This window comes from Rhinoraja longicauda, chromosome 17 (genome assembly GCF_053455715.1).
Source record: "Rhinoraja longicauda isolate Sanriku21f chromosome 17, sRhiLon1.1, whole genome shotgun sequence".
NCBI lineage: Eukaryota > Metazoa > Chordata > Chondrichthyes > Rajiformes > Arhynchobatidae > Rhinoraja > Rhinoraja longicauda.
The window spans coordinates 22,245,428-22,259,017 of record NC_135969.1 but is presented as its reverse complement, the minus strand read 5'-3'; the positions used below and the strand labels follow the sequence as shown (position 1 = coordinate 22,259,017).

At 44.8% G+C, this 13,590-nt stretch overlaps 1 protein-coding gene across 3 annotated transcripts in view; it reads left to right on the top strand.

The window, feature by feature from the left end:
* Positions 1-13,590, top strand: part of cacna2d2a (calcium channel, voltage-dependent, alpha 2/delta subunit 2a) — a 353,483-nt gene that overhangs the window by 48,135 nt on the left and 291,758 nt on the right. For all 3 annotated transcript variants that reach the window (XM_078414334.1, XM_078414335.1, XM_078414333.1), the window contains exon 2: positions 7,082-7,163. In XM_078414334.1, the coding sequence (XP_078270460.1) occupies positions 7,082-7,163 (82 nt within the window). The remainder of the gene's footprint in view (positions 1-7,081; positions 7,164-13,590) is intronic.

Genomic DNA, 13,590 nt, shown 5'->3' with positions numbered 1-13,590 from the left:
TCAGAAGGCTAATGGGACCATATAAAGGTTTTGAAATTTGAGAGGGTGTGGTAGAATAAGTTAGGAGAAGCTATATCCTTACCAAAAGAACAGATATCCGTATTCAAAAAATTACAACTCACACCAATGTGAGCCTTAATGGAATGCCTCACAGATTGCGACTGGGGGGGTTGGTAGGATGGGTGATGAAGACAGGGTCTGACTGTACATCAGATATTGGAACAGAGAGGGATGAGACAAGGTGAAGTCTCAGTGGCTGGGCTTGGCGATCTGGTAGCCGGTTTAATAGGGTAGGTCGGGTATAGGGTGTCCAGCAGGATAAAGGATGAAGGATGTGTTCGGTGGGGGGGGGGGGTATTTTCTTTGATCTGAGAGTGAATGATAGTTGGTCTCAGGGCAGTTTGGTCTATTTTACCACAGAGCTCCATTGCACAGTGAGTGATATCATCCGCTGAGGTAGAGATCACATCGTGTCAGGTGCACAATTTCAACAGGCTCTTGGTGCAATTTCTGAAGTCATGGAAAACTACCAGAAAATTATTATTACACTTTAGGCTGAGTGCAGTCAATTGCATAAAACTGAATAAAATAGCATTAGGTGACTGAATTTCAGGTGCCAGTATCTGAAAATGAAGTAATTAAGGATCTTGGATGAGTGTGAGTGAGGAGCACAAGGCTTCTTGGTTATGCAGCAAAGCTTGAGTGTGCGATTACATTTTGCGGCTCCATTATGGAGCAGCACAGGCCTGATGCTGGGTGATTTTGGTTTATTCTGACTCTGCTCGTGGTTCAGAGTTCGAAGGCTGGCAAAGGAAGTCCTGTATTAGCTCAGGATTAAACAGTGAGGTACAAAATTGAAATTGACCATGGAAGCTCAGCTAAGTCTCAAAAGCTGCACTCTCGTCATTGAGTTTAGTTTAGAGAGACAGCTAAAGGATCTTCAGCTCATTGTGTCCATGTCGACCATTGATCACACGTACCCTAGTTATATGTACTACACATTAGGGCTAATTTTTAAACCTGCACTTCTTTGGAATGTGAGAGGAAGTTTGGCAGGTCCCCAACACCCCTCATCAACCTATACAAATGTGCCGTGGAAAACATTTTATCGGGATGCACGACAGCATGGTTTGGGAACAGCTCCATCCAAGATCACAAAGAAATTGTAGACAGTTGTGGACATAACCCAGGAGCATCATGTAACCCAACTTCCCTTCTATGAACTCTATATACACTTCATGTTGCCTTAGCAAGGCCACCAACATAATCAAGGACCAGTCTCACCCTGGTCACTCTCTCTCCCCTCTTCCATCAGGCAAGAGGTGCAGAAGTTTGAAAACGCATACCTCCAGATTCAGGGATAGTTTCTTCCCAGCTGTTGTCAGGTAACTAAACATTCAATAATACACCAAACTAAACTAAACTAAATTCCCAGGGAAAACCCATGCAGTCACAAGGAGAACATACAAACCCCACACAGACAGCACCCATAGTCAGGATTAAACCCTGGTCTCTGATGCTGTGAGGCAGCAGTTCAACCGATGTGTCACAGTTACCTGGGTTTGCAGCACCCTGAAGGAAGCTTTGAAAGTCAGACTGAGAGGCGCTGGATTGTATTAAGTGAAGGACTTGTGCTCCATTATCTCCAAATTCAGAAGTTCCTTTCTTAACTGCGTCATAGAAAGCAATCATTACCTGGGTCTTGCACCTTTGATTGGTGGGATAACATTAGGTGTAAATCGTTCTCCATTCTTTGGTCTGGCAAGTGTGACCATGCCTTCTTTTTGTGCTGCCAATGAATGGCTATTCTTGGGACCTTTTAATTGACAAGAGCTGAAAGCCAAGTTAGCTATTCTTTATCTCAGAGTGAACCTGAGGGTTTAAAGGCAAATTTCCAGATTCACCTCAGGTTTTAAAGATGAATTTTCAGATTGGTTTTGCCTTGAGAAGATTTATTTAGCATTGGCAATTTGAAGTAAAGTTCATTGTTTATGACGCAATCAACAGTGCCACACTTGATGCTGGTGATTCCGCTCTACCCTAGCTACCACTGACACCCAAAGTCATTCTATGGAGTCACATGATTCTATCCACTTAGAGGGTGATTCCTGGAGTGGGCACGATGCAGACTTTTAGCTAGTTAATGCGGAATAATTATGGAATCAAAAGGTATGCTGAGAAATAATGATGTCTAAATAAAGAGATGAAAAATTAAATTATCTCAATCTCAGAGGATAAAACCTTTGGTCAGGAGAAATTCTCTCCCTTTGTTAAATAGATTTTTAGTAAGAAAAACAAAAAAATACAGATACATGTTTAAATAATTATTTGGGAATAATTTCTTTTTCATAACTTGCTCACATTTTACTTGTATTACGATGGGATTTATAAAATGTCTGCACAGCCTATACTCGGTGGTGGAAAAAATTATTGAATTCCTCGTAAAGGAGAAAAAAAAGAAGCTGGAAATTTAAAACATAGACACAACTGACAGGATGACTGAAAAAGCCTGACCTGTCTTGTTGACTACCTTGAACATGTCGCAGGTGTGGCCATACAGCACAAAGACAGACTTTGCTGTCCCATATGTGTGTTGATCAAATAGCCATTTAAACTAATCCCATGTACTTGGTCTGTAGTCTCTCATGCCTTGGTAATTCAAGTGCTCATCCAGATACTTTTTAAATGTAGAGTCTCTGTCCTCACTGCGCTCTCAGGCAGTGCATTTCAAATTGGGGAATAAGTGGATGAATGGGATGCTACGAGAGCCAGCATTGGCCTGTGTCGAATGGCCTCCATCCATGTCATGAAGAAATATGAGATGTTTTGCTGCACTTTCTCTGTAGTTAAATTTTGCACTCTTTATTTTCTCTTTTGCACTCTTTATTTTCTCTTTTGCACGACCCGGTGTATTACTGTAAGGTATGATTATATTCATGTATGGTAAGATCTGCCTGGATAGTACACAAAAGTTTTATTCACTCTATCTCTGTACACTTGGCACCAATAAACCAATGCTAACACCAGTTGCAATCACTACTTTTAACAAAATAGAATTAGCAAGGATACTGGTCGTTATAAAAGAAATTGAGAAGAACTGTGTGTAACTGGGAAGTATGGACAGAGAATGATTTTCTCTTGAAACCTCTGGGGCATGGCCAGGGAGATGTTCTAAAGAATAAACAGTTTAAAAACATTTTACAAACAGAAATAGCTTTACTTTTAGATTTAGATTTTTTTTTTTAGATTTAGAGATACAGCGCGGAAACAGGCCCTTCGGCCCACCGGGTCTGCGCCGCCCAGCGATCCCCGTACATTAACACTATCCTACACACACTAGGGACAATTAAAATTTTTTTTTTTACATTTGCCCAGCCAATTAACCTACATACCTGTACGTCTTTGAGAAAAGCAAAATTACAGTGGCTGAATAATCACTAAGAAATCAGATAGGAAATTTAAAAGAAACTTTCTTTTCTCAGAAGGCGTTAAGAACATGGGACTGAATAATATAGATTCATTTTTTATTTATTTATGTTTTGAATTTAGACTTTGTAAGGCCAGCACTCATTGCCCAACCCTGATTGGCCTTGAGAATGTAGTGGCGAGCTGGCTTCTAAACAGCTGTTATCCTTCTGGTGAATGTGCTCCTGGTGACGCGGGTTCAATCCTGATCTTAGATGGTGTTTGTATGGTGTTTGCACATTCTCCCCGTGACTGCATGGTCTACGTCCCATATCCCAAAGATGTGCAGGTGACTGGGAGAGTTGGTAACAATGTGGGGAGAATTAAATTGTTACAGGTCGTGTTTGTGTAAAATGGGTGCTTGATGGTTGGCATGGATGTCAGTTGGCTGAAGGCCAATTTCCTCCAATATTATGAAGGGAGTTCCAAGAATTATGGAACCATGACATATTTTCAATCAGGATGTGTGTGACTCCGAGGTGAAGATGCTGGAAACATTTAGCATCTGTGGAAAGTGAAGTTGAGTTAACATTTCAGCTTGAAGAACCCTCATCCGATCAGAGATTGGACATCCTGCAACAAGTGGTGGTGATTCCTTGCACCTTTTGTCCTCATGGTAGAGGTCATGGTTTTGGAGGTGATTTTGACCTAGTCTGGGAGACTAACTGCAGTGCATTTTGTAGATGGCACTCATGGCTGGCAATGGTGGAAAAAACAAATGCGTAGGGTGTTAAACTGGATGCAATTCAAATGGTTGCTTTTTACAGGATGGTGTTGAGCTTCTTGACAAGTGTTGGAGTTGCATTCATTAAGGCAAGTGGGGAGTATTTTGTTGCGTTCCTAACACGTGCCTTATAGATGGTGGAAAGACTTTGGGGCAGAAGGTGAGTCACTCAGGATGCCCTGACCTGATGAGGTTTCTTCAAACTGAAACACTAACTCTGCTTCGCTTTCCGCAGAGGCTAGCAGATTTGCAGAATGTTTCCAGCAACTTCTGTTTTTATGTCAATTTTACAACATCTGCAGGTTTTTTTGCGATACAGCTTATTTACGTGCCTGATCCAATTGTTTTTCTGATCAATGGTGACCTCCAGATGGTTGTGGGCACAGCGTGTTTATACTGTTGAGTATCAAGAGCAGATGGCTTGCAATTCCCTTGTTGGAAGTGGTCATTACTTGGCACTTCTGTGGCACAATCATTACCTTTCTTTGCTCATGCCTGAATATTGTCAAAGTCTTGAAAATAAAACAAAATTCATTTGTTGGAAATGTAAAATAACAGAAAAAGCTGGAAATACTCAGGCTGCACCAGTGGGAAGAGAGTTAATGTTCCAGGTCAAAGACTGGGAAGGAAACAGAAAGGGCTTGTTAAGCTGTAGGAAGGGTGGGGAAGGGTGATAGGGTAAAACCAGGGAGATCATGAGGATAAGCTATTTAGAAAGGTTTTATCCTATTAGAGACATCCTCCATCCTCATCCCCCATTGCCGCTTAAAACGTTTCTTTTCTCTCGCCTCAGTTCTGCCAAAGAGACTTCGATCAAAAACACTAACCTGTTTCCCTTCCCACAGATGTGGCCTGACCTGCTGAGTATTTCCATTGTCGTTGGTTTTTATTTTACTGTGTCGGTGTATTCAGTCATGGGTTGCTTATTTTGCTGAGGAGTTGTCAATGGAATCATCGCTGAACATCCCCGTTTCTGACCTTCTGATGGAAGGAAAGTCATTGATGAAGTAGCTGAAGATGGTTCGGCCCAAGACACTGCCCTGAGGAGCTCCTGCAGTGATGTCCTGGTGCTGGGATTACGAACAACAACAACAACATTTGCCTTTATCGGCTGTCTAACTCCAACTGCTGGAGTCTTTTATGTGTTGATGTCCATTAATTCAGTTCTACCAGGGCTCCTTGATGCTAAATCATTGAAATTCTGTTGTGATGTCAAGAATGGTGACCTCGCCTCTGGAATTCAATTCTTTAGTCCTTGCTTGGACCAAGGCCATGATGAGAACTGGGGATGAGTGGTCCTGACAAAACCCAAACTGGATTTTGTGAGTGTTTTATTAATGCTTCCTGATAGTCGGTCAATAACTTTTTTCATTACTAATGATTGAGAATAAACTGGTAATTACCCAGAGAGAATTGTTCTGTTTTTTGGATCACAGGATATAACTGGGCAATTTTGCACATAGTCAAACAGTTAGTAGCATTGTAGCTAGAATGGAACAGCTTAGCTAGAGACGCAGCGTGTTCTGGAGTGCTGGACATTCAGTACAACAATTGATTGATTGGTTGAAAGATACAGCATGGATACTGGTCATTCGGCCGAACTGAATCCACGCCGACCATCAGTCACACATTCACACTTGTTTTATGTTATTCCCCCCTTTTGCATCCACTCCCTACACTCAGGGGGCAATTTATAGAGGTCAATTAACCTACGAACCTGCACATCTTTGCAATGTGGCAGGAAAGCAGAGGAAACCCACAGGGACAAGATGCACACTCCACACAGATAGCATCCAAGGTCAGGATGGAATCTGGGTCTGTGGCATTGTGAGACGCATATCTTCCAGTTGGGTGAGAGGTTCCCCAGCTAGAGGACATTCTGTGCCCTTGTTACTCTGTGCTATTGCCATTTTGATGTGTTTCTATGAAGGTTGGATACACAAAAGGTAAAAGGGAGAATGTGGCGGCTCCCAAGGGTCGGGCCATACCACTACCGACCCCTCGGCACGGGAATGGACCAGTCAATGGGGGCGGTCCGGTACTAGAGATATAAGGACAAGGTTTTGGGCGCGAAGCCATTCCGGCAGACTCGACCCGTCTGATAACCGACTATTAAAACCTTAACGCCCCCAAAATACCTGGCTCCTTGCCTTTATTTCGGGCCTCTACCGACGCGCCACAAGAAGATATTTAAATGAAGAATTATGTGGAAAAAATTGGAGTAGAGAATAAACATACACATAGTTTATGGTGCTGAATGAGCAATGTTAAACCGTTAGTCCCACTATTGCCTTTGGATGGGGAGGGGGAGGGACAGGTTCCTAATCGGTGGTCAGGCAGTATCTCTGGAAAACATGGATAGGTACTGTTCTGGGTTCAAACCCTTCTTCAGAAGAAGGGTATAAATGGATTTTTCAATAGAAGTGGAATTTAATAGTGCTGAAATTATGTGTTGGTTGAGGTGCGTGGCACTATAATGTAGTTTGATCATCTAGTGCTTAACTTGTGTGATGGTTATCAGTTTTGTTGTAATACTGGAACCAGTTCTTCAGAGTATGGTAGCTTTAGGTTTAGTCTATTGTCACGTGTGCCGGTGAAAAGCTTTTGTTTGTGTATTATCCAGTCAAAGAATAAACTGTACATTAATACAATCAAGCCATCCACAATGCACAGATAAAGAATATAGGTACAACATTTAGTGCAACTTTGAACGTCAACATTTGTCAACTTTTCTGTGAAAAACTGAGAGGATTGTTGCACTGTGGTCAACATGGGTTGTTTTTAAATGGGCTATACAAATAAAATTGACTTGACTTGACTTGATTGTTATATGACAGAGCTTTGCATACTTCATTTCTGTGCTATTATAACTTTCTGTTTCTCTCTGCTTAGGATTCAGTACTGGGCTGGGAGAATTGAACAGGAACTAGACCGAGTAGTCCGACAGGTCAGCGGGATTCAACAGCTCAAAGTGGTATGTGCTCTATCTTTATCACTTGTCATCCTTGAAATTTAACAGTGCCTCTGCTTCTAAATACTTTATTGACTATAGAGTTATCTGGGACTTTACAAGGTCATGCCTTATCAGTATGTCTTTTGTTGTTTCTATTGTGAGATATGTCAGGTAATGTGTGTTGACGAGCATTTCAAGTGCTGGCAGTTAATTTGCATAATAAGTACTGTGTATTGGCTGTAAGCCAGGCTTGTATCTTTCCTACAATTACCAACATGCCAAATAACATGGAAAAAAGTGCGTTTTGAATGTATTTTTGACAACTGTAGGGCATGAGCTGGAAAAGCAATTTTGAAGTGTGGTCAATGTATCATGCCTAAGCAAAGGACCACACAACCAGCATCTTAGCCAAGCAACCAACAGACAGGAAAAAAAAACACTTGCTCTTACTTAATTAGTGCATTGCCTTGGATGTCAGGTATGATATGGTATTGATGCGTTAAGTCCTGTACGTTCACTGATTGCCTTTCATGCATTATAACACTGATTAGAGTTCAAAGATATTTTGGAAAGCTCTTTGGAATATCCACTTCTTTTCTTGATATTGGCTGGCATGAATTTTGAGTGGATGGTCTGCCAGGAACTGATTGCTTCCAGTATTTCAGCAGTGATTATAGGAAAGAACTGCAGATGCTGGTTTAAATCTAAGGTAGACACAAACTGCTGGAGTAACTCAGCGGGACAGGCAGTATCTCTGGAGAGAAGGAATGGGTGACGTTTCAGGTCGAGACCCTTCTTCAGACTGATGTCAGGGGAGTGGGGGGGACAAAGATAGAATGTAGTCAGAGACAGTAATACTGGTGGGAGAACTGGGAAGGGGAGGGGATGGAGAGAGAGGGAAAGCAAGGGCTATTTGAAGTTAGAGAAGTCAATGTTCATACCTCTGGGATGTCAGCTACCCAAGCGAAACATGAGGTGCTGTTCCTCCAATTTGTGCTGGGCTTCACTCTAACAATGGATGAGGCCCAGGACAGAAAGGTCGGATTGGGAATGGGAGGGGGAGTTGAAGTGCTGAGCAACCGGGAGATCAGGTAGGTTAAAGCGGACTGAGCGGAGGTGTTCAGCGAAACGATCGCCAAGCCTGGGCTTGGTCTCGCTGATGTACAGAAGTTGACACCTGGAACAGCAGATACAGTGGATGAGGTTGGAGGTGGTGCAAGTGAACCTCCGCCTCACCTGGAAAGACTATTGGGGTCCTTGGATGGAATCGAGGGGGGAGGTAAAGGGACAGGTGTTGCATCTCCTGCGGTTGCAGGGGATAGTACCTGGGGAGGGGGTGGTTTGGGTAGGAAGGGACGAGTTGACCAGGGAGTTGCGGAGGGAACGGTCTCTGCAGAAAATAGAAAGGGGTGGAGATGGGAAAATGTGAGCAGTAGTGGTATCCCGTTGCAGGTGGCGAAAGTGTTGGAGGATTATATGCCGTATGCGACGGCTGATGGGGTGGAAGGTGAGGACGAGGGGAACTCTGTACTTGTTGCGAATAGGGGGATGGGGAGCAAGAGCGGAGCTGCGGGATATCGAGGAGACCTCAGTGAAAGCCTCATCTATGATGGAAGAGGGGAACCCCCGTTTCCTAAAGAATGAGGACATTTCCGATGATCTAGTATGGAAAACCTCTTCCTGGGCGCAGATGCGGTGTAGACGGAGGAATTGGGAGTAGGGGATAGAGTCTTTACAGGAAGCAGGTGGGAAGAAGTGTAGCCGAGATAGCTATGGGAGTCAGTAAGTTTGTAGTAGATGTTGGTCAATAGTCTGCCTCCTGTGATGGAAATGGTGAGATCCAGAAACAGTGGGGAGATGTCAGAGATGGCCCAAGTGAATTTGAGTGCAGGATGGAAATTAGATGTGAAGTTGATGAAGTCAGTGAGTTCTGCATAGGTGCAGGAGGCAGCACCGATGCAGTCGTCAATGTAGCGGAGGTAGAGTTCGGGGATAGGCCCAGTGTACGCCTGGAACAGTGATTGTTTGAAGTACCGTACATAGAGGCAGGCATAGCTGGGGTCCATGAGAGTGCCCATAGCTACGCCTTGGATTTGGAGGAAATGGGAGGAGTCGCAGGAGATGTTATGGAGGGTAAGGACCAGCTCTGCTAGGCGGAGGAGAGTATTAGTTGGACGAAACGGAGGGCTTTAAGACCTTCCTGGTGAGGATGGAGGTGTAGAGTGACTGGACATCCATGATAAAGATGAGGGAGGGGGTCCTGAAAAACGGAAGATGTTGAAGAGACGAAGAGTATGTAAGGTGTCTTGGACATGGGTAGGGAGGGATTTGACTAGGGGGGATAGGATGGGGGTTGGTGGAAATTAATTCGGTGGGACATGAACAAGCAGAAACAATGGGTCCGCCAGTACAGTTCTGTTTGTGGATTTTGGGGAGAAGATAAAATCGGGCCGTGCGGGGCTGGGGAACGATAAGGTTTTGAATGCAGAGAGCCGGAAGTAATAAAATCAGAAATGGTGTGTGATATTAAGGTCTGGTGCTCGTCTGTGGGGTCATGGTCCATGGATAAGTAGGAGGAGGTGTCTGAGAGTTGTCGCCTGGCCTCAGCGCACCAGACTACCACGGCATCTCCCTTGTTGGCGGGTTTATCAAGTCGGTGTTGCTGCAGAGTGAGCGGAGGGCTTTATGTTCAGGGGGGGGTTGCTTAGAGTAAGTAAGGGGAGTGGAAAAGTTAAGGCAGTTGATGTTCCGCGCGGCAGTTGGAAATGAAAAGGTCTAAAGAAGTTAGAGGGCCATCCGGGGGAGTCCAAGAGGAGGGGGTCTGACGGAGATGGGAGAAGGGGTCATCACTGGGTGGTGAGGACTCCTTCCCATAGTAAAAAGCACGGAGGCGGAGGTGACGGAAGAAGAGCTCTACATCGAGGCGGACCCGGAACTCGCTGAGCTGGGGGCGGAGGGGAATAAAGGTGAAGCCTCTGCTGAGGACAGACCTTTCCGTATCAGAAAGGGGGAGGTCAGAGGGGATGGTGAACACCCAGCAAGGGTGGTGGTTGGGGTCGGAGGAAGGCAGGTGAGTAGATAGATGGAGGCCGAGGTGATGTCTGGTGGGGGGTTGGTGGGTGTTCAGAGAGGAGGGGGGCATGAGGACTATTGTATGGGTGGGGAGTAGCTGGGGCCACCTGGTTAAAAGGGGAAGGGAAAGAACCAGTGGAACCCCCACTGAGGTTCCCTGTAGGAGGGGGGAGCAGTAGGACCCAGCACAGTTAGACCATGTGGTGTGGGAGTCGACATCGTGGAGACGGTGGGCCTGGTGCTGAGCCTGGGACTCAGGTAAGGCGATGGCTGAGGCCCGCTGGTGGGCGGTGGAGTCGCTGGTGGAGGCCCTTGGGGGACTAGACTGTGTATTATCTGGTATGTTAATTGCTGTGGGCTGGTCGGAATGATGCAAGTGACACATTGGAGATCTAGCATGACTAGTTAGCATTGTGGATTGGCTGCATGATTTGTAACATCACGAGACTCTACCCATGCAGCAACTGGTTTGTTGTTGAAACCCTCACTGTGTCTTTGTCACATCAGACTTGAATATTGCAATGTCCCGCTGGTCATTCTTCCCTCTTCTACTCATCTGGTAATTTCCAACTATGCTGCCCCAGCACTCTCAAGCATTGACCAGAGACAGTGACTTATTTTCCTGATGGCTTCCATTGGGCAACAGAGCTGTTAAGGCAGGTGACCAAAAATGGTAAAATATTTCATTTTAGTGTTTCAAAGGTAAGAAGAGAAGTTTAGGGAGAGAATTCCAGAGCTAAGAGTCTTGATAGCTGAAGGCACAACCCCAATGGCAGCGCAATTAAAGAGTGAGAGGGGTGCAGTTATGATTTCAGTGGGTTGTGAATGATTAGAAAACCAAGGAGGGCCAAGGGCAGGAGGGATCTCTGTCTCCTCCAATCCACCATGCCTGTGCTGGTTATCAAGGACATAACTTTACTAATCGCAATCCCCTGCCATTGCCCCACAGACTCTGTACCGTTGTTGTTTGAAGTAACACGTTACTTCATTGCTATCATCTTGCTGAGTGCAGGTTGGCTGCTGCACCTCATACACTCTGCTTCCCTTGAGAAGAAGTTCCCTTCTTCACGTTGGATTACAGCTGTTCCAGCAGCAGCCTGCTGCCCAGTCTCCATGCACAGCTGTATAAACTCAGTTTGGACCCACAGGCTGTGAAAGACCAGGGGCAAGTCTGATGCTCTTTGGTGATACCCCCAAACAGGGACCACTGAAGTCAAACCCAAAGGATTGCAGTCAGGAGCAGGAGGTTTTGGCTGGCTTTAATATTGCTACCATCTAGCCCTCAATGTCACCACATTTATTTGAGATTATGTAAAAATAAAGTTGGTAATGGAAATTTTTTGCAATGCTGACCACTGCAGTTGCCTCCTATGGTGTTTTTGTAGTGGACACATGCTAGATGAAAAAAATATTTTCCACTGTGATTGCAATGGCTGCATCTTAATTCTCAATTTTTTGATAACATTTTCCTTTCTGTTGCTTGTTGTCAACTTTTGACTTTTCGCCTTCCGGCAAGGTGATTTGAGAACTTTATTCCGTTAAAGTCATGTCGTGATGACAAGTTTGGTATCCTTGGCCATCACTATGAAGCCTGCCCGTTCTCTCCCTCAACAGCCCATCTTATTAACTCAGTATGCAGCTGAGGCCAGTTCAGTGATAGTAATTTGAGTTAATTGTCTCAATTTTATGACTCTTCAGTTGGTCGCAGTACCTGTAAGGAAAAAAATCCCACCACTGATTGCTTATCCACTGGAAATATGCAGTTATGGAAGTGTCATAACGCTCTCTTGTTGCTACGGTCAGGACAGTATAGGAGCTGAGAACCATTATCTCCAGATTCAGAACAGTTTTTAAGACTGATCATTCTGAAGAAGGGTTCTGACCCAAAATATCACTTGTCCATGTTCTCCAGAGATGCTGCCTGACCCGCTGAGTTACTTGAGCACTTTGTGTCTTTTTTTTTGTAAGCCAGCATCTACAGTCCCATGTTTCTACACCAATAACACAGTTTATTTTTAACTATGATCTGAAGTGGATTCACTGGCAGTTAGGAATCGAGTCATAGAGATATAGGACCACCAAGTCATTGCTGACCATCAAAGGTCAAAGGTTTCAAAGTCTTTTATTGTCACATGTACCAATTAAGGTACAGTGATATGTGAATTACCATACAGCCACACGAAAAAAAAGCAACAAGACACACAAATACATAAAACTTAACATAAGCATCCACCACAGCGGATTCCCCACATTCCTCACCGTGATGGAAGGCAAAAAAGTCCATCCTCTTCCTCTTTATTTCTCCCACGGTCGGGGCAGTCAAACCATCCATCAGAACGATCAAAGCTCCCGCAGCCGGCGGTCGCAGCTCCCATGTCGGGGCAATGGAAACTCCCATGACGGGGCGATCGAAACTCCTGCGTCGGGGCAGTCGAAACTCCTGCGGATTGGAGTTCCCAATGTCGGTCTCTGACCAGAGGCCGCAGGCTCCGTGATGTTAAGTCCGCAAGCACCCACCGTTGGAGCTCCGAGGTCGATCCCTGGCAAAGGGATTGCGGGCTCCGCGATGTTATAGTCCTGAAGGCACCCGCGGTGGAGCTCTCGAAATCGGTCTCTAGCGAAGGCCGCCCACTCCTCGATGTTAGGCCGCAGTGCGGATGGAGATATGACATGGAAGAAAAATCGCATCTGCATCGAGGTAAGAGATTAGAAAATGTTTCCCCCAACCCCCCACATAAAACAGGCTGAAGAACACTAAAAACATACATTTAACACATACTATTTAAACACAAAGAAGGAAAGGACAGATTGTTGGCGAGGCAGCCATTGCTGGCGCCACCCGGTGGATCTTATACTAATTTATACTAATCCTATTTTAATCCTTTTCCACGTTCCCATCAAATCCCCCTGATTCTACCACTCACCTACATACTGCCTTGCCGTTCCTCACAGGGGAGAATTAACCTACCAACAAGCATGTCATTGGGATGCAGGAGAAATCCAGAGAGCCTTGAGGAAACTAACAAGGCCACAGGAAGAACGTATAAACCACAGGGAGAGCACCCGAGATCAGGATTCAACCTGTGTCACTAGCAGTATGAGGCTGCAGCTGCATCACTCTGCTCTTTATTTATGTTAAAGAGAATGGGAATTTGATATAGATTCTGGTGTTACTCGTGATATCCACATCCTTAGAATGAGCCTTGAGAAAGAGAATCTCACGGAGTAAATCGGCACCCTTTGCAGAATCATAGAGACATACAGCATGGAAACAGACTATTCATTCTAACGTACAAGCTGAGTAAGATATCCATATACACTAGGCTCATTTGCCCATGTTTGACCCATATCATTCTAAACCTTTCCTATCTATGTA